This window comes from Pongo abelii, chromosome 1 (assembly GCF_028885655.2).
Source record: "Pongo abelii isolate AG06213 chromosome 1, NHGRI_mPonAbe1-v2.0_pri, whole genome shotgun sequence".
NCBI classification, from domain to species: domain Eukaryota; kingdom Metazoa; phylum Chordata; class Mammalia; order Primates; family Hominidae; genus Pongo; species Pongo abelii.
The window spans coordinates 182,286,029-182,306,514 of record NC_071985.2 but is presented as its reverse complement, the minus strand read 5'-3'; the positions used below and the strand labels follow the sequence as shown (position 1 = coordinate 182,306,514).

Sequence of the window (20,486 nt, the reverse complement as noted above, 5' to 3'; positions counted from 1 at the left end):
CACCCAGGCTGGAGTGAGGTGAAATGATCTTGGCTGACTGAAACCTCCACCTCCCAGGTTCAAGTGATTCTCCTGCCTCAGCCTCCCACAGCTGGGATTACAGACACCAGCCACCATGCCCGGCTAATTTGTGTGTGTGTTTTTAGTAGAGACGGGGTTCCACCATCTTGGCCAGGCTAGTCTTGAACTCCTGACCTCAAGTGATCCACCTGCCTTGGCCTCCCAAGGTGCTGAAATTACAGGTGTGGGCCACCATGCCTGGCTGAAACATTTGTTTTTAATTAGCCAGGCTTCGTGGCACACATCTGTAGTCCCACCTACTCAGGAAGCTGAGGTGAAAGGATCACTTGAGCCCAGAAGTTCAAAGGGGCAGTGATCACTCCATTGCACTCCAGCCTTGGTAACAGAGTGAGACCCTGTCTCGCCAAAAAGAAAGAGGTTAAGGAGGAGAACACTCTAGACCAAAAGAAGTAACTGATATTATTGAAATTATTTCATAGCAATCGCAATTATTTGGATAACTATTTTCACGTATGTAAGCAAACCAAATAGGGTCTCAAAAGTTTGAGACCAAATGATTCATGTTCTCTACTTCAACCTAAAAAAAAGTTAAAGAATTCTACAATTACGAAAAGAACAGTTATTCTATAGTTACAAAAAGACTTGAAACTTTCACCTGAATGCATCTCTTTGTTACAAAACCATTAAAGGAGGTAGGGGGAACTTCATGATTCATCAATGCTGCCTGCTTTTTTAAACCCAGGAAATTCCTTTACACCCCCTCCTGGCTCTGGCCAGCAAGAACTGTAGGTGTACTACTCTAGTCATTCCTTTATCGGTAACATACTATGTTAACATTATGTACATGTAAAACTGATTTTTGGTCAAATATTCCAAATTCTAAATTCATTTGCTCAGAGCTGATTTTTAAAATAATTTATTGAACAGGATGCTGACATTCTCTCCATTCAAAATTTTGGTGGTGCAGCCACTATAGAAAATTTTAATTTTAATTTTAATTAAAATTTTAATTTTCCTCAAAAAAATTAAAAATAGAATGACTATGTGATCCAGCAATTTAACTTCTGGGTATATATGCAAAAGAATTGAAAGCAGAAGCTGGAACATATATTTGAACACCAATGTTTATGGCAGCATGATTCACAATAGCTACAAGGTAGAAACAACCTAAATGTCCATGGAAGGTGAAAGAATAAGCAAAATATGGTATATACATACAATGGAACATTATTTAGCCTTTAAAAGAAATAAAATCTTGATGCTAACATGTATGAATCTTAGGCACATTATGCTAAGTGAAATAAGCCAGTCACAAAAAAGGGCAAATACTCTATGTTCCACTTATATGAGGTACCTATTAATAGAAGAGTCGAATTCAGAGATAGAAAGTAGGGTGGTGGTTGCCAGGGGCTGAGGAGAGAGGGATATAAGGACTTATTGTTAAACAAGCACGGTAACAGATTTGCAAGATGAAAAGCTTTCTGGAGATGGATGGCGGTGATAGTAGCAAAGCAAAATGCATGTACTTAATGCCACTGAACTGGCATTAAGACTTTAAAATGGCTAAAATGGTAAATTTTATAAGGATTGTACCACAATTTTTTTTTCATTAACAGATTGGGGGAGGATTTTCTTAGAGGACAATTTGGGGTAATATTTGCTTTGTAATAAATTCACCCATCTATAATATTCCAAATCTATCCCATTAAGTCTGAGCTGTAATCTTCCACCCACTACTTATCACTTCACTGATTTCAACAGAATTCTTTTCTCCATTGACTTGAAATAGTCAAAAAAAATACAAAAATCCTTCTTAAAGGTTTTTCCACATTTAGACACAGTATCTAGCAATGATCAAAATGTGATTTATTTTCAAATTCTAATCAAATTTGGAAATCATGTCTTTTCTACAAAGACAATACTGAGCTCTCAAACTATTATTGAGTCTCATAATCATATGATATAAACATGTAATTTTACCATATTCACTTTTGGTGAGGAAACTGATTTGCCCAGTTACAGAAGAAACCAGTGTCATCCAAGTATCCACATGCCAAGTCCTAAGCTGCAATCCTTAAATTAAATGACTTGAGCTGGGTGCGGTGGCTCATGCCTGTAATCCCAGCACTTTGGGAGGCCAAGGCAGGTGGATCACCTGAGGTCGGGAGTTCGAGACCAGCCTAACCAACATGGAGAAACCCCGTCTCTACTAAAAATACAAAATTAGCTGGGCATGGTGGTGCATGCCTGTAATCTCAGCTACTCAGGAGGCTGAGGCAGGAGAATCACTTGAACCCGAGAGGCGGAGGTTGCGATGAGGCAAGATGGTGCCATTGCACTCCAGCCTGGGCAACAAGAGTGAAACTCCATCTCAGAAAAAATAAATAAGTAAATAAATAAATTGCCTGGTTTTCATATAACTGAATAAATGCTTAAAGTTAATCATATAAAAATTGAGATAATATAAAAAACAGGAAGAATAATCACTTTTTACTAAGACCATCATTTGTAAGAGAACACCAGGTTCCTAAACACACAAATGGCTAATGTGTTTAAGGTGTGTATTTTTCCAAATAATTTTTTCTTCTTTCAATAACATTCTTTTACCTATTTGACAACACAAAATTAACATTATTAGGCAAACAATTGTTCACTGCAGATGCCATTCTATTTTTCCCATTTTTAAACAATTGTGTATAGCATTACCATTGGTCTGAAGAGAAAAACTTATTCCCATCTTATTAATGTGATCGAAATTTTCATTTTCTTTTCTTTTTTTTTTGAGACGGAGTCTCGCTCTGTCGCCCAGGCTGGTGTGCAGTGGCGCGATCTCGGCTCACTGCAAGCCCCGCCTCCCAGGTTCACGCCATTCTCCTGCCTCAGCCTCCCGAGTACCTGGGACTACAGGCGCCCGCCACCTCGACCGGCTAATTTTTTCTATTTTTTTAGTCGAGACGGGGTTTCACCATGTTCGCCAGGATTGTCTTGATCTCCTGACCTCGTGATCCGCCCGCCTTGGCCTCCTAAAGTACTGGGATTACAGGCGTGAGCCACCATGCCCGGCCGAAATTTTCATTTTCATTTCCAAACCAAAATCCCTGGAAAATCTTGCTTTGTCTGAGTACAAGAAGCCTAAATTTCCTGTCCCTTAGGCAATATAAGGTTAACAGTTAAGCATAATAATTGTCACACACAAAAAATAGAAAGCAGATGCAAGTTATTAGAGATAAAAAGGTAAAATCAAAACAAAGTTATAATTACCTTATAAAGTTTTTAATGAGGGAAATCAGAAGCCAATTTTGTAACACGGTAAAACTACACCTAGAAATATGGAGTCCTTTTTCAAACAGTGCATTCCACATTAGATAAAAAATTGAACTGGAGAACAAAAACAAAACAAAAAGACGATGATGAAAAACTTAGGCAGGGCTGAGTGTGGGAGCTTACAACTGTATTCCCAACACTTTCGGAGCCTGAGGCGGGTAGATCACTTGAGCCCAGGAGTTCAAGACCAGCCTGGGCAACATGGCGAGGCCCATCTCTAAAAAATTTAATTAATTAATTAATTGAAAAATTTTTTAAAATGTAGGCAGGCAAAAAAGCCTCAGGCCAATCCTAAACTTACAAAACATCAAAATCTTACGGTCAACTTTTATTATAAGGACACTCCTTTATTAGTTTGGAGGTTATGGTTTAATCAAAGTGTAGATATATGCATATTCCTAATACCTGTATATCAGATTTCACTGGGTAACCAAAACAGCAAACTCTGAAAATGGTTAACTGAACGTTAATTTGTAAAAATAAGGGCCGGGAGCAGTGGCTCACGCCTGTAATCCCAGCACTCTGGGAGGCCGAGGAGGGCGGATCACGAGGTCAGGAGATCAAGACCATCCTGACTAACACGGCGAAACCCTGTCTCTACTAAAAATACAAAAATATTAGCCGGCGTGGTGGCCGGCGCCTGTAGTCCCAGGTACTCGGGAGGCTGAGGCAGGAGAATGGCGTAAACCTGGGAGGCGGAGCTTGCAATGAGCCGAGATCGCGCCACTGCACTCCAGCCTGGGCGACAGAGCGAGAGTCCGTCTCAAAAAAAAAATTAATTAATTTAAAAAAATAAGGAACTTAATAGAACAGAGAGAGAGAAAAGCGCAACAAAATTTCAGTAAGGAAAAATACTGCCTACTAAGCTAGTGTTAGAACCTGTGCAACCTGAGTGTTAAAAAAAGTGGGAAAAGTCTGCCTATACTTGACAGTAGCTTCTAAGTTGATGCCAAAATGGCTAAAAATATCTCACTAAAATAATTCCTTTACCAAACATCAAAAGGCAAAGGTAGCGCTCACAGGATATTAGTTCTAGCTCCAAGTCTTTCACAATGCATACAGTTCTACTTTCAAAGGGCCTCCCTAAGATACTTACATGTCAGTGGCACTACAGCTGGGTTTATTAAGAGAACAGCCTTTACTTATCCTTTAAAGTATTCCTGGAGAAAGGACACCAACCAAGCAATTCAAGTCTGTAGGGGAGGGGAATCCGCAAATATGAATAGGTAATTTATTAAGCTTGTGAACTCATTGCAGAGATACTCTGGAATATATAGTCTTATCTGTCTCCTCGTTATCTTCTTATCCTCCAAAGATTCCAATTAGGCAGTCTCAAATGTTTACTCTTCTTTGAAAAGGACCTCAGTACCCCATTGCCATTGCCCTCGCCATCTCATCATTCTGCTTTTTTACTCTTCCCTTAATACAATATAAATACACCACGCCCATAACACCACACGCTCCACGCTCACACTCCATACATCTCTCCCCATAGAACAACCCAAAACATCCCATACTTAATGGTCCAACACCAATTAAAACAAAAACTCTACACGTCCCCCCATATAATACAGGAAACACTACACATTTCACACACATTGTAACCCAAAAGTCATTAAAACCTCCAACCCCATTCAACCCGTACTTAACACATTCACACACTCATGATAGGATATAAATTATACGCTTCTCCATAGCTCGCCACACACACAGGCACACGCCACGCACCGTATAAAAGCCTAAACGACACACCACTGCAGCGTTCAAACGCTGGGAAGAAGGCTCCCTTGTGGCACCGGAAACCCACGAGGTTGGAAGTGGGAGGGGAAGAGGGCCAGATACTTCACCTGAAAATCCGCCAGGATCATCTCCCGGTCCATGTTGGACGCCATGGCGGCCGCCGAGTTCCGCGGATCCGGGAGCGAAGCGCGCACCTGGGAGGCAGACGGCACCTCCTGCGACCGTCGCCGCCGCCGCCGCCGCCGCCGGGCGCCTAGGGGCTGGCGGGCGAGCCGGCGGGCGGGTCGGCGGGCCAGCGGGCGGGGCAGCGCGGGAGGCGCTAGGCGCTCATGCACTCGGTAACCTTCAGGCGCCCCGGCCGCCCGCCTGCAACCTGCGGAGCCCGCGTCGCAGCAGCCCGAACAGGGAGATTGGTCTGGATGTGCGTCCGGTCTTACAGTCGCGGGCCAGGATAAGGGCAGGTTGCGACAGCGCACACCCGGCTACCTTCAGCGGCGTTAAGCCCGGCGGGGGCGGGGAAACCGAGCGAGCGAGCGGGCGGGCGAACGACACGGCCGCCTCCGCCTCCTCCGCTTCCTCCCTGGCCGCCGCCTCCGCCCCTGGTTGGCCAGCGCCACGGCTGTCGCACATTTTGCCTGTCATCGAGGTCGCAAAGCGCCGCTTTGCGGCTTCCACGTGACCACCCTCCTGTCAAGCGCTGGGCGCGCGATTACCCGGCCAGGATCTCTGCGCTGGCGGCAGAGACGGCAACCTGCAGCTGCGGAAGCTTCAAGTCTCACAACAGGTTATTCCAGTTTGGATTTAAGCAAAGGCCTCGGGATAGCGCCTCCCCCTAGCTGAGGCGGGGACCAGATTGTGCACCTCACGTGGTTAGTCACACAAATACACACCAGCCTCACAAACCAACTGAACACACTGTTACAACTCGTCTAACAAACAGCATTTCAGAATATACGTTTTCTCTACAATGTTTCACCAAAATACTTCATATAGTCTCTCACGCTCAACCTGTCAAAACCGAATCCACACTGTCACACCCAGTCCCAAGCTCCCTGACGTCTGCATCCTCAGACTCCGTAAAACAGAAGTAACCAGACTGCCATGGTAGACATGGGAGAGACGAGGAAGCTGAGAAAGGTAAAAATCTCGTCCCAGAGAAGAGGAGGAGCATTTTTTTTAATTGATAGGGTAGTTATGAGAAATAACAACCTCCAATTAATAGGGTTGCTCCAAAGGGGGAAAAAAGGGAAAACCTTTCTACTGCTGTAGTTATATTTGTTTTTTTTAAGCTAAGACATCTTACAAATGGGGTAAAACTTGAATCCAGCTTTGAATATAGTCAGTCTATTTTTATTTATTTATTTATTTATTTTGAGACAGAGTCTCGCACTATGGCCTGGGCTGGAGTGCAGTGACGCGATCTCGGCTCACTGCAACCTCCGCTTTCTGGGTTCAAGCGATTCTCCTGCTTCAGCCTCCAGAGTAGCTGGGATTACAGGCGCCCGCCACTACGCCCGGCTAAGTTTTTTTTGTATTTTTAGTAGAGACGGGGTTTCACTATGTTGGCCAGGCTAATCTCGAACTCCTGTCCTCGTGATCCGCCCTCCTCGGCCTCCCAAAGTGTTGGGATTACAGGCGTGAGCCACTGCACCCGGCCTATTCATTTTCATAAGAAACTATTTTGGAATATTCACCAAATATTGAAAGTTTCAACCTATGGTCAGAAATTGACAGCCTCTGTAACTAAAACAGCCAAAGACTACGTACAATGAACTGTGACAGTTTGTAGTTGTCATCCAAGTTAGAGAAAGTGTGACAGTGGAAGTTGTTCATCCTTGACTTGGGAAAATATCAGCTTCTGGATTGTCTTGGGGCATTTACTTGCTTTGGAAAGTATGTAAAAGCTTGAAAATGTGAAGTAAGATTGCTGATTTTATCCTGTAGAGCTAAAATAAAAACTAGTGAAATCATCATGTAGCATGAAGGCCTAGGCTTCCCTTAAGAACTTTTTAAACTTGTATTATTTACTTTTTTTAGAGACAGGGCCTCACTGTGTTGCCCAGGCTGGCTTCCAACTCCTGGGCTCAAGCCATCCTCCCACCTCAGCCTCCTGAGAGTGGGGATTACAGGTGTGAGCCATACCACCACAGCCAGCAAGGCCTAGGCTCCATAAACTGGGAATATATTCATGAGAAATCAGAAATATGACTTAATTGTTCAGTTTCACTGAATATAAAGAAGTGCACTGTATTATGATCTGAGTTTATTCTGTGTGTTTTCTTAAATGAAAATAGGCTGGCCTACAACTCTTAAGTAATAATCTGTGTTTAGACCAGAATTAGCTAGATAATAGAACCCTCCACAGTCACATGAATCAAAATGTCGTGCTTAATTTTCAGCCGTAAGAAAATAATTCCATGGCCAGGGCATTGGCTTATGCCTATAATCCTAACACTTTGGGAGGCTGAGGCAGGCAGATCACTTGAGGTCAGGAGTTCAAGACCAGCCTGGCCAACGTAGTGACATCCCATCTCTGCTAAAAATAATACAAAAATTAGCTGGGCATGGTGGCATGTGCCTGTAGTCCCAGCTACTCGGGAGGCTGAGGGAGGAGAATCACCTGAACCCGGGAGGTGGAGGTTGCAGTGTGAACCAAGATCACACCACTGCACCCCAACCTGGGTGACAGAGTGAAACTCTGTTTCAAAATAAATAAATAAATATTTTTTAAAAAAGAAAGTAATTCCAAAAGTCAGCACAAATGTGAATCATGAGGCAAAACACAGCACCAATAATATAAATGTGGCAATTCAGTTGCCCCATTCATATAGGCCACCCTCAGTATAAGGCAGGTGAATAATTGTTTCTACTTATATGGCCAAGGATTAATGCAGTCCTAAAAAGTTGAGGGTTTTTCTCTGTAATGATGCGTGTGTACCTCAGAACCCATTCAAATCCCATGTTGCTCCCTTTTTATTTCCTTTCTCTCCATCTGGAAATTAAAACAATGTGGTATGTAGAACGATGGGATGAACACACTAGACATTCAGGCATATATTAGTACTGCTTTTCCAAATAATTAGCTGAGGGAATTTGGATGAGTCACTTAATCTCTCTGACTTCAGTTTCTCACAGGACTATTTCCTCTGATAAATGAAAAAACAATTATGAAAATGCATGGAAAATATAAAATATTGGTATCACACTAACATAAATTTAATAGTCAATAATTGTGGTTTGAGTTCTAACTCTGCTCTTTAACAAAGGCTGTCTGGTTCTATTTCTTTATCTCTAAAATTGGGCTAAAAAAACTTGTGATTTTGAATGTTGAATGATAAAATGCTTGTGAAAATTCCTCATAAACCTTAAAACTCTCCAAACATTAGTTATTACTCTATATACCAATTCCTAAATGCTTTTCTCAGGACCACCCCTTTCATAAAATTTAAGCCAGTAAGGATCTTTCCCCTTTCTAATCACTGCTTTTACTATCTTTACAACACAACTTAGTGCTCCAGTAAATTCTGTAATTTTTTTCTCTAATTGTTTTCATATATGTATGTTTAATCTCCCCCCAAAGGTTGAAAGTTTCTTGAGATTATAAACCGCTTTATGCCATGTGTTTTTATATTCACCATAGTGCAAACATAGCAAAGTCTTGTGAACATAACAGTAATTTTGAGTTTATTAATTTTTATTGGGAGTTTACTATGTACAGATACATTACAAACTTTATCTCATTTAATATTTACAACTACTACTTTACAGAATATAAAGCTGCTCTGGCAGGTTAAGAATTTGCTCAAAGTCATGCTACAAAGTGACAGACCTAGGATTCAAGGCTAGGTCAAATTAGTGCTCCTTCCACTTACCATGTTGCCTCTGTACAATTTCCCTTCCATGCTGCTTAGTTTATACCATTCCCAAAGACAGTGTTTCTTCCCTATGGCCTAACTCTTCATGGTTGGATACCTAGCATCCAGAGTAATTATCTACTACAGTTAAGAGAAAGGAAGAAAAATAAATACCGAATTAGGAGAAAAAAAATCATTTTTCATTTCTCCAGAATTCCATCCTTAAGAGAAACAATTTCAGTTAAGTGTCATAAACCAAAAGAAGGAAATGTAAAGAAATTTGGTCCATGCACAAGCAAAAAAAAGTAATTTTAATTTATCTATTCTCATAGTTGGCCCACAGTAGGAGTTCATGGAGCTCAGCCTAAGTTAAACACAGATCTTTTTCTAGAATCTCCATGTTCTTTTAAAAGAAACTTTTATATCATCTTTATTTCCAATATAAATAATAAATATTATTTATATTTTACTAAATTTTTATTTGAAATTATTTTAGAATACTTCCAAAGACAGTAGAGAATGTTCCTATATGCTTTTAGCCCATTTTTCTCTAATGTTACCATCTTATTTAACTTGGTACATCTATCAAAACTAGGAAATTAACACTGCTAAATACTACTAGTTAAATTATAGAGGCTCTATTTGGATTTTTACACTAATGTCCTTTTCTTGTTCCATAGTCCAATAATACCACATTACGTTTAGTTGTCATGTCTCAGTAGCCTCTTCCAATCTGTGACAGTTTCTCAGTGGACACTTCTGAAGAGTCAGGAACTTTATAAAATCTCCCTCAATCTGGGATTGCCTAATGTATTCTCAGAATTACACTGAGTTTATGCATTTAGGGGAAAATACCGCAGAGGTGATATGTCCTTGTTACATCATATCAAGGCCATGTGTTATCAACTTGAGTTATTACTGGTAGTGATAACCTTGATTCTTTGGTTAAGATAACCAATTTCTTAAATAATACTTCTTGCTCATAATGTAATTCATGAGAAAACTAATGCTACTACACATATGTATTTCATCTAGTGATTTAATGTTGTTTAGGATACTAGTGGCTGACCCTGGACTAATGGAAAAAGTATAAGGTTTGGAGCCCCAAGAACTGAATTCAAATCCTATGTCTACTATTCACCGACTTTAAATCACAATTTCTGCCAGCCTCAATTCCCTCGCCTGAAATATGGGGATTATTATCATAGTCACTTCACAGAATTGTTGTAAAGATTAATATATGCATTGGCTGTGTGCGGTGGCTCACATCTGTAATCCCAGCACTTTGGGAGGCCGAGGTGGGCGGATCACGAGGTCAGGAGTTCGAGACCAGCCTGACCAACATGGTGAAACCCTGTCTCTACTAAAGATACCAAAATTAGCTGGGCATGGTGGTGTGCACCTGTAATCCCAGCTACTCGGGGGCTGAGGCAGAAGAATCGCTTGAACCTAGGAGGAAGAGATTGGAGTGAGCTGAGATCACGCCACTGCACTCTGCCTGGGTGACAGAGCGAGATTCAGTCTCAAAAAAATATATAGATAGATAGATAGATAGATAGATATGCATCATATTTTATAACCATGAAACACTATACAAATATTAATTGTTGCTATTATTTTTCAGCTTTTGGGTTGCTTACTGGGCTTTTTTTTCTTCTTACTTTAAAAAAGAACTTTCAGGCTGGGTGCAGTGGCTCACGCCTGTAATCCTAGCACTGTGGGAGGCTGAGTCGGGCAGATCATGAGGTCAGGAGATGGAGACCATCCTGGCCAACGTGGTGAAACCCCGTCTCTACCAAAAATACAAAAATTAGCTGGGTGTGGTAGTGGGCGTCTGTAATCCCAGCTACTCAGGAGGCTGAGGCAGGAGAATGGCTTGAACCTGGAGGTGGAGATTGCAGTGAGCCGGGATCGCGCCACCGCACTCCAGCCTGATGACAGAGCGAGACTCCGTCTCAAAAAAAAAACTTTCAGCCTGGCCAATATAGGAAGACCCCATCTCCACAAAATTAGAAGAATTATCCAGGCATGGTGGAGCATGCCTGTGGTCCTAGCTACTCTGGAGGCTGAGGTAGGAGGGTCACTTGGGCCTGGGAAGTCAAGGCTTCAGTGAGCCATGACCATGACCAAGCCACTGCACTCTAGCCTGGGCAACAGAGTGAGAACCTGTCTCAAAAATAAAATAAAATAAAAATAATAAAAAATTTTCATAAATAAGTACCTATATGAAAAAAACCACTGAATCTCAGAAATAAAATGCTGAAGCCACAATTATAAAGTGACAAAAAAGGCTGCCTGGGGGTGCCCAGTCTGTTTTCCATCTCTGTTGATCTATAAATACAACAAAAAGGAAGACTTTGAGACCAGTTAAAGAAATGGTAAATACCACATAAACATTTCCAAAAGTTAATCATTCAGAAACTGTACCTACTTGAGTCAATGAGGGAAAAGCACAGAATAATTTGACTGAATCACATTTCTATTCTATGTCTTTTTTTTTTTTTTTTTTTTTTGGAGACTGCTGGAGTGCAGTGGCGCAGTCTCAGTTCACTGCCACCACCACTGCCTCCCAGGTTCAAGCAATTCTCCTGCCTCAGCCTCCTGAGCAGCTGGGATTACAGGCGCCAGCCACCACGCCCAGCTAATTTTTTTTTGTATTTTTAGTGGAGTTGGGGTTTAGCCATGTTGGCCAGGCTGGTCTCGAACTCCTGACCTCAGGTGATCTGCCCACCTCGGCCTCCCAAAATGCTGGGATTATAGGCCTGAGCCACCGCGCCCGGCCATTTCTATGTCTCCTTAAATGATTATGAACTGCTGGAGCAAAAGGTTTCCATGACTGTTAATATTTAATATCTAATATTTCAGTATTTGATGTACTTATCATTTTGATTTTAAAAAGGAAAGCACCACTCTCAATATAGTAGAAACTTAACTATGAATTTTTCTTGTAAGCCATGTTAGAATATAAGCTTATTGAGGGTAGGGATACCCTTGAATCTGCTTTAGTGAACTAGCCCTCAATATATACTAGATTTTCATTGGAGTTACTGTGTAATACTTATGTATGCCTTCTGAACTAAGATCCTAAGCTCTGCACTGCCAATTATGGTTTACCCAACAGGCAGATGAAGCATATGCTTCAGGGCACCAGCAAAACCAGAATGTTAAAAAAAAAAAAAAACAAACAAACTTTGCCAAATATTTTAATATCTCAGCAAAACCACTGAAGTAGCCATCATGGGGAAAAAATCAGAACTTTGTTGGACTTTTTTACTCTTATTTTGGGGTTCTCTTATTTTTCTTTTTATTTCTATATGAGGAAGAGGTGGTAGAACATCAAAATCTTTTCAGTGCTTAGGGCCTCCAAAAATCTTAATACAACTCTGTGTACATCTTAAATTATCATAAGTTTTACTTAGTTGTTCAGCAATAAGCATTTTATTTCATGAAAATTATAGTACGTTATGTAATCAAACAATTTAAGATTCTTCCTCTTTACAATTTATCTCTAAGCAAGAAACCATAATAAATGCTAGAAGGCAATCCTCATAAATTGGACTAATACCAGTTCTCTCTTATCAGCCAACAGTGCTAATATGTCCTCACACCCTCTGGCTGTATGAAAAGATTACACAGTTCCCAGAATAATCAAAAGTAAATTATTATTTATTTCTTACTGGTATAAATGGAACCTTAAATGCTTCTATTTGAAACGTCTACATATATGTAAGAAAAAGAGAGTTAATTTCTTGTTTTGTAGTTCTCATTTGATTCACAATTCAAGTTTAGTTACCTAAGAAAAGAACTCTAGTTTTTTTCTCAACAATTACGTTAAAGAAAACACTGCCAGATTCTTCCCAGTTTCAACTTTCCCTCTACCTACCAGCCAGTCTCTTGCTGGATGATTATCCAGATGTTTCTGGTGTGTTTTGTCGCTAATACTCCCAGTGTACTTCAAGAAGGGTACAGATACTGCTGGTGGATCCGCTTGCCAAAGGCCGGTTCTAATTAGACTTGTCATTTTTTGCTTGGTTTCATTTTGACCACTGGGTGCATCATGCAACCGTGTTGGATATTTTTAAGAGTATAAAAATACAGAAAGCAATAGTTAATTAATCTCACATAGCTAAAAGAGGAAGTTAAAAGTACTGGAAATTGGTGTCGGATGATTAAATAAAGGATTAGGAGAGAGACCGTTCTAGACACCCTCCCCAACCCCACATCCCCAAAATCCAAGCCACTTCTAAGTAGTGAGAGAACTTCGGCAACCAAGAAATGGCTTTGTTAGAAAACACTTCACAGGACTTATTTTAAACTTTGCTTTAAATTTAACTGCTTTTCTCCTTTTTCCCTAATAATAGGACTATTTCGCAGTTTCTAGTCCTTGATTAATTAAGGCTTCAGAGTTCGTTCTTACATACGCCACGTCTTAAGTTTTCATAAAATTCAGTCTATACAAGACTTGCTTTTTGTGAGCACTGTGCTTAGTGGCAGTCCGGGTTTTTCCCTCCACCCCCGCGGCCACCCCTGCCCACCGCGCCGTCGGGCGTGGATCTGGCAGGTGCGAGGCCGAGGCCCAGGGCTCAGCGAAGGAGGCCGAGTTTACAGAGCGCGCGCGCCCTAGAGGAGGCAGCCGCAGCCGCAGGCCTGGCCGCCCGAACTTTGCGAGCCTGGCGGGGGAGCACAGAGGCGGGCCGACCTGCCCCGCTAGCGCTGAAGAACGACTCCCTTTATGCCAGCTCGCTGTCCGCCTTCCCGCAGCCTACGCTGCGGAGCCTCAAAGACCCTGCGGCCCTCCACAACCGTCTTAAATAACAAACCCCTGTCCTCGCCCCCGTAGGAATTGGGGCAGCTGGGGGTTCGCGTCACAGACTCAAGCCCGCCAGCAGGAGAAGGGCAGGCAGGGCTTCGCGGGGCCGAACCCCGCTCCAGCTGGGGACAGGCCGCCTAGCCGGCGGGAGGGAGCCGGCGCGAGAGACTTGACGGGAGGAGGTGGAGAGCGGGAGGCGGGAATGAGGGCGCGGGACCGAGCGGGCGGAGCGTGCGAGACTGCGAGCGCGAGCGCCAGCAGGGCGGAGGGCGGGGCGTGGGCGGTGCCCGGCCTTCCCGCTCCCGCGGCGCTGCAACTCTGCCGAGCCTCCTTAAAACTCTGCCGTTAAAATGGGGGCGGGTTTTTCAACTCAAAAAGCGCTCAATTTTTTTTCTTTTCAAAAAAAGCTGATGAGGTCGGAAAAAAGGGAGAAGAAACCGGCACCCTCTCTGAGAGGCAACAGAAGCAGCAATTGTTTCAGCGAAAAAAGCAGCAAGGGAGGGAGTGAAGGAAAAAAGCAAAAAAAGGGGCGACACGCAAGTGCCTGTAGAGGTGAAAGGAGCAGGGACCGGCGATCTACGGGGGGATCAGCTACAAAAGAAACTGTCACTGGGAGCGGTGCGGCCAGGGAGGAAGCAGTGCTGCCAGGCTCGGCTCCAGGGCACAGCTGGCTGGCGGCTGCCCTGTCCGCAGCAAAGGGGCACAGGCCGGGGACCGCGAGAGGTGGCGAAGTGGCACCGGGCGCCGAAGCTGCTGAGCGCTCGCCGAGACGGCGACGGGACTGGCTGCGCCCTGGAACTGCGGCGACTGTCCCTACTCAGAACTTGGCCTACGTTTCCCAGGACTCTCCCCATCTCCGGAGGCCCCCACAAAACCGGGAAAGGAAGGAAAGGACAGCGGCGGCAGCAGCTCAATGAGTGCCTACAGCAGAAAGCCTGAACGAGCTCGGTCGTAGGCGGGAAGTTCCCGGGGGGCTGCCCAGTGCAGCCGCAATGCTGCCGCGAGCTGCCCCAGCAGTCCGGGCTCCGTAGACGCTTCCCGCATCGCTCTCCTTCCTCAGGCTGCCGGGAGTCCCGGGACCTGGCGGGGCCGGCATGACGGGCTTCTCGGGGGCCCGCCGCACGCCCGGCAGCCTCCGGAGACGCGCGCCGAGCCCGGCTCCCACGGCCTCTGAGGCTCGGCGGGGCTGCGGCTGCCTGGCGGGCGGGCTCCGGAGCTTTCTTGAGCGGCATTAGCCCACGGCTTGGCCCGGACGCGACCAAAGGCTCTTCTGGAGAAGCCCAGAGCACTGGGCAGTCGTTACGACCTGTAACTTGAGGGCCACGGAACTGCTACTCCCGTTCGCCTTTGGCGATCATCTTTTAACCCTCCGGAGCACGTCAGCATCCAGCCACCGCGGCGCTCTCCCAGCAGCGGAGGACCCAGGACTATCCCTTCGGCGAGACGGATGGAAACCGAGCCCCCTGGAGGACCTGCCCCTCCAGTTCTGCCTCACACGGCTCAAGTCATCACCGTGAACAAGGGTGGGTGAATGCCTTTTCTTCCCCCTGAATGTCTTTCCTTCCGCGGTATTTTCTGCCCCGATCTATAGTCCTTTGAGTCTCCACACACACTCCTCACAGAGATCTGTAGCGTAGGTACGTGACAGCTCTGCCTACATCTGACGTCCGGAGTCATTAACCAGGAATGTATGTGTGTCTGTGTGTCTCTCTGTGGAGTCGTCAGAATTCTTCATAGGGGTTAAGCTAAAAAAGCGAGGCGAGGAGCCCCTCTCCAATGGCTCAGTTTTGCTGAATAATCACGTGTGAATCGAGGGGCGGGCTTTTGGCAGGCAGATCTTACTAGTATTTACTACCAAGCTCTACTCCAGATTAACCATCCCAGTCCTTCTGTCAGTCTCCGATGCCATCATGCAGCCTGGTTAGGAGCAAAGGAAAAGGGAAAAAGAAAAACGACTAATTCATCTTTTCCTGATCGTCAGGACCCTAAAGAATGGCCGAGCCTTGGGGGAACGAGTTGGCGTCCGCAGCTGCCAGGGGGGACCTAGAGCAACTTACTAGTTTGTTGCAAAATAATGTAAACGTCAATGCACAAAATGGATTTGGAAGGACTGCGCTGCAGGTTGGTATTCAGAGAGGTGGGGAAAACAAATCAATAATGTTGCCTACGTGACCCGGGTTTCTAGATTTACAGGTTTTAAGCTTTCAGGGACATAAAATTTCACTGTTTTTAAACCTAGTTGGTTGCCATATTTTATATCTTTAAGTGGATGCAACTTCTCAAAATGACGTACTTTGAATAAACTCCTCAAATCCAATAACATCCTTGATATCAAGTGGGGTCCAGATTTGGTCTTAGTTTTTGGAATGTTTTTGTGACGGTGGGGATTTTAAAGTAGTCATTGTAGGGCCGAGGTTTGTTTGTTTTGTTTTGTTTTTAAAGACAGCACTGTAAACACATTATTATGATTATTATTTGAAGTAAATACACTGCTATTAGTGGTTTTACGTACTTTGCCCCCAATAATAGACTTTAACGTTAATTTTCTTGACTACTGGTGAGGGTGTTTTTCCTTCAAATGCTTCAAGTTTTGTCAAACGACCTTTCCTCGTTTGGAATGGGTGGCCTGGGCACCGGGACAGGATGTACATTTTACAGTTAATGTAATACCATCCACTCATTCAGGAGTCGGGAGGAATAAAAAGTTGAATTTTCTAATCAGAGCTCAGCTGCAGTGTCTTTGTCTCTACGGTCATGCCGTGGTGTGCTCTAATTTTCAGTAATTAAATTTACAGGCAACAATTGACACATGTCTAGCTGCCAAGTATTGTACCTGATAATTTTTTTCCTCTTCTGAATGTTATCATGTAACTTAGGTGAAAGGCTTAGAAACAGAAAAATGACAAAATAGTTTAAAATAGTTGCTTTATCAGAGTTCTGATGATATTCTTATGAGCTATTCTTATTTGGAAATGCAACACTTGAAGCTGTTTTTGAAAACCCAGTGGGGAGAGGGTTTTTAGAGGGCTTTGTTTCGGTTACAAGAATTAAAAATTTAAGTGCCAAGAGATATACTATTAACAAACAAAGTCCATACAGTCTGTATATTTTCAATCAGAATACACTGGCCTTGCAAAAATTTCAGTATTAAGGAAGTTTATGCACAGATACTAAATTATTTATCTTGTTATTGCTGCTACATTAAGTAATGATTTTTTTTCTTTTTCTACCTAGTAGTTTTGAACAGGTTTAGTGATGATAGCAAAGTAACAAACTTAATATATTGAAAAGTTTCCTTTTGAAAACTCAAAAGATTATATAAACTTCACAAAGAATGAGCTACTTAACCCATGTTCATAATAAGATTTTACAGGATTTTTGACGAACAGGAAGACTGGGAAATTAATAATATTCTTTTAAAAAGTTTTGACAAACATTTTTAATACAACTTTGCAATCTTGTTTATATTAAACATACTTATCAAGATACTAACACCCACTTATTGTGGCTTAGTCCTTGTACATATAACGAAACACACACACAGAAACTGGAGTTTCAAGGCTTATTTTCAATATGTATAATCCTGACTCTGAAGTTGTGTCATAAGTCAAGAAATAACTTTCTTCAAAACCATTTCCAATATTGCTATTATTTTCTGTGAAAAAAGGTGAATTTTCTTCTACAATTATGTTTATTTAACTCAATTTCAAAAGCCTTTCCCACCTTCCTAGTGTACATTTTTCTATCAGGTTAATATCAAAGGCCTTAATCGTATGTTTGCTTTACAAAGATCCAAGGTATCTGTCTCTTATTTTTCTCATTCCAGGTCCTTAAATATGACTAAATCTTTAGAGACAGTTGTGGTCGTATCAATTTTTAATAACCAAAAAGTATGTTTCATTGAAGTTCTTGAAATATAAATTATGTATCACTGTTTACCACTGCTCCAAAGGAAGAGCTAAAAATCAACAGTTTTATCAACAGGGGAGCTTAATATCTTGTCCATCTATGTAGTTTGCATTTACAAAATATTACTCATTCTAAATATATTTTATTATGTTATTTAATGTGTGATTAGATTTTTTTAAACAAACATTTAAAAAAGAACGACTTTGTATTTTCCATTAGCATTTAATTTCATAAACATTGAGTGTCTATTATACAAGATATTTATTATAAATTTAGATTATTATGGATATACCTAAATATAAATAAACCAGTGTAAATGCTGAAAATGTGTGGCATGTTAATGAAAGTAATATTTTTTCACAACTAAATTATATGTATTTTATATTTGCATGCTGTTCTACAAGATATTTTATAAGAGACCACTGATAGAGTGAAATATATTCAAACAATAGTAGATAATCTTTGTTATGTGAATTATTTGTATGTTGATAGCAAGTGTTAATACCACATTCTGACTTTTAAAATGTTGGCAGTTTACAAATAGCTATTCCTTAAATGCTTGATAATAACTGAAAAAGGAACTAACACAGGATCACCAGTTGATTATTAAATGAGCTCAAACCACAAGACAAGGCTGTCCGTGTCCCAAAACACCCATTAAATATCTTATTTTTTCTTCTTTTGCTCATTTGAAAATCAGGAGGCTTGTCAGAGCTTTAAGAAACAGTATATAATGTAATAGGGTGACTATTTCATTATTTTCAAGAACAGTTGTCCTACAATAATTTCCTACTGTGATACAAGGTATATCAGGAACTTAGTTTTATATAAATTGATATCATAAGCAATTTAGAACACTGTGGCTTATTTAACACCTTAATAATCAGTAATGTTTTGTAATTTAAAATGAAGGATTCTAAACATTGAATACACCTAGTAGCCAATATTAAATAACTTGCAAATAAAAAATATTTTTAAGAAATGCTTGGAAATTTGGAGCTATATCTATTTGGAGGGAACTTGTAAAAATTGATCATTTAAGAAAATATCAGGCCTGGATTTTTAAGACATCATTTTTACACTCGCTGAGGGAGTTGGTTTAGAGAAACTCAACATCCTTATTTGTTTGCAGTAGCTATTTAGAAAATAAAGTTTAACCACATATGATTTTCTAGAATTAATACCACAGGCACATTTTATGATCATGAACAATCAAACAGAAGGAGACTCTTATTTAAATCCCAAATTCCGTTTCTGTTATTTTAATAAATTCGTGAAATTACACAACTCTTCATGGAACATAGAGAACAGAGTTGTTAGCAAATGCTATACATGTTGCACAAATTCTATCTTATTGATCAATTTATCCTACTTTTGGGCCCATTTAAGACGTTCCATCATAGAAGCTCAATTTTTAGAAGTTGTCTTCTACTTTCACCTACTAGCACTTTTCTGCATTTGACCCCTTCAAGCCCCATCCTATGGGTCTTCCGCAAGAACTCCATCAAAAATAAATAGTTACATAAATGAAAGGACAGGCAGATATTTTAAAATAATTCTGTAGCATGAGCACTTGAAGGATTCTACCATTTCTACTTCTTTTCCAGGTTATGAAACTTGGAAATCCCGAGATTGCCAGGAGACTGCTACTTAGAGGTGCTAATCCCGATTTGAAAGACCGAACTGGTTTCGCTGTCATTCATGATGCGGCCAGAGCAGGTTTCCTGGACACTTTACAGACTTTGCTGGAGTTTCAAGCTGATGTTAACATCGAGGATAATGAAGGGAACCTGCCCTTGCACTTGGCTGCCAAAGAAGGCCACCTCCGGGTGGTGGAGTTCCTGGTGAAGCACACGGCCAGCAATGTGGGGCATCGGAACCATAAGGGGGACACCGCCTGTGATTTGGCCAGGCTTTATGGGAGGAATGAGGTTGTTAGCCTGATGCAGGCAAACGGGGCTGGGGGAGCCACAAATCTTCAATAAATGTGGGGAGGGCTCCCCCACGTTGCCTCTACTTTATCAATTAACTGCATAGCTCTCCTGACTTTTAATGTCATTTGTTAAAATACAGTTCTGTCATATGTTAAGCAGCTAAATTTTCTGAAACTGCATAAGTGAAAATCTTACAACAGGTTTATGAATATATTTAAGCAACATCTTTTTCACCTGCAAAATCTGTTCTAACATGTAATTGCAGATAGCTTTGACTTTCTTCTGAATATTTTATCTTCCCTTGGCTTTTCCCTTGCTTCCCCTTTTGCCAATCTCAACACCCAACTTCAAGACTTTGTTTTTAAAATGGTTTGTCCTGATGCTTCTTTTGTCTAATTAAAACACTTTCAAAACAGGACAACATTTTTCTGTGATTTTCCCTCCTTTAGAACCCATACACAACTTATCACTTGCTAAGGAGAACTGTACTAAAAGTTATTGATGTCTTAAGTCTTTACACTAGAAAAGGTAGACCAACTGGAAAACTAGACATACTCTCTTGATGATTCAGTTGTTTTCATCCTTTACCCATGTCCCGTCCACCTTGGTGCCTAGTATTTCTGCTTTAAAATAAAATAAGGACAACTTTTTTTTTTTTTTTGAAGATTAAGCCTGAAATTTCAGTGTGAATTTCCCTTAATGTCCAATCTTCCCTTTTTCTCAACATTAAGTCAAATAGTTGAAGGACAGAGTTCAGAAGTAGCAATCTGAAAACATATTTTAGCTCTAAAGTTTTAAAAGAAAATGCCACCTTAAAAATGCTTACCACTAATGGGTTTTTAATCACAAAATGAAGCAAATGGTTAAATAATACATTTCCCAAAATTATATCAT

General features: G+C 41.7%; 2 protein-coding genes across 2 annotated transcripts in view; one reads left to right on the top strand and one right to left on the bottom strand.

The window, feature by feature from the left end:
• The window catches only part of FAF1 (Fas associated factor 1), a 534,212-nt gene extending 528,522 nt beyond the window's left edge, over positions 1–5,690 (bottom strand). The window contains exon 1 of the mRNA XM_002810838.5: positions 5,193–5,690. Within this exon, the coding sequence (XP_002810884.1) occupies positions 5,193–5,237 (45 nt within the window). The 5' untranslated portion in view covers positions 5,238–5,690. The remainder of the gene's footprint in view (positions 1–5,192) is intronic.
• Positions 5,691–15,741: 10,051 nt separating this feature from the next.
• On the top strand, positions 15,742–20,013 carry CDKN2C (cyclin dependent kinase inhibitor 2C). The gene is made up of 2 exons (XM_002810837.5): positions 15,742–15,870; positions 19,266–20,013. Exons 1-2 carry the CDS (start codon positions 15,742–15,744, stop codon positions 19,641–19,643), a joined length of 507 nt encoding a protein of 168 aa, XP_002810883.1. The 3' UTR covers positions 19,644–20,013.
• Positions 20,014–20,486: the final 473 nt, after the last annotated feature.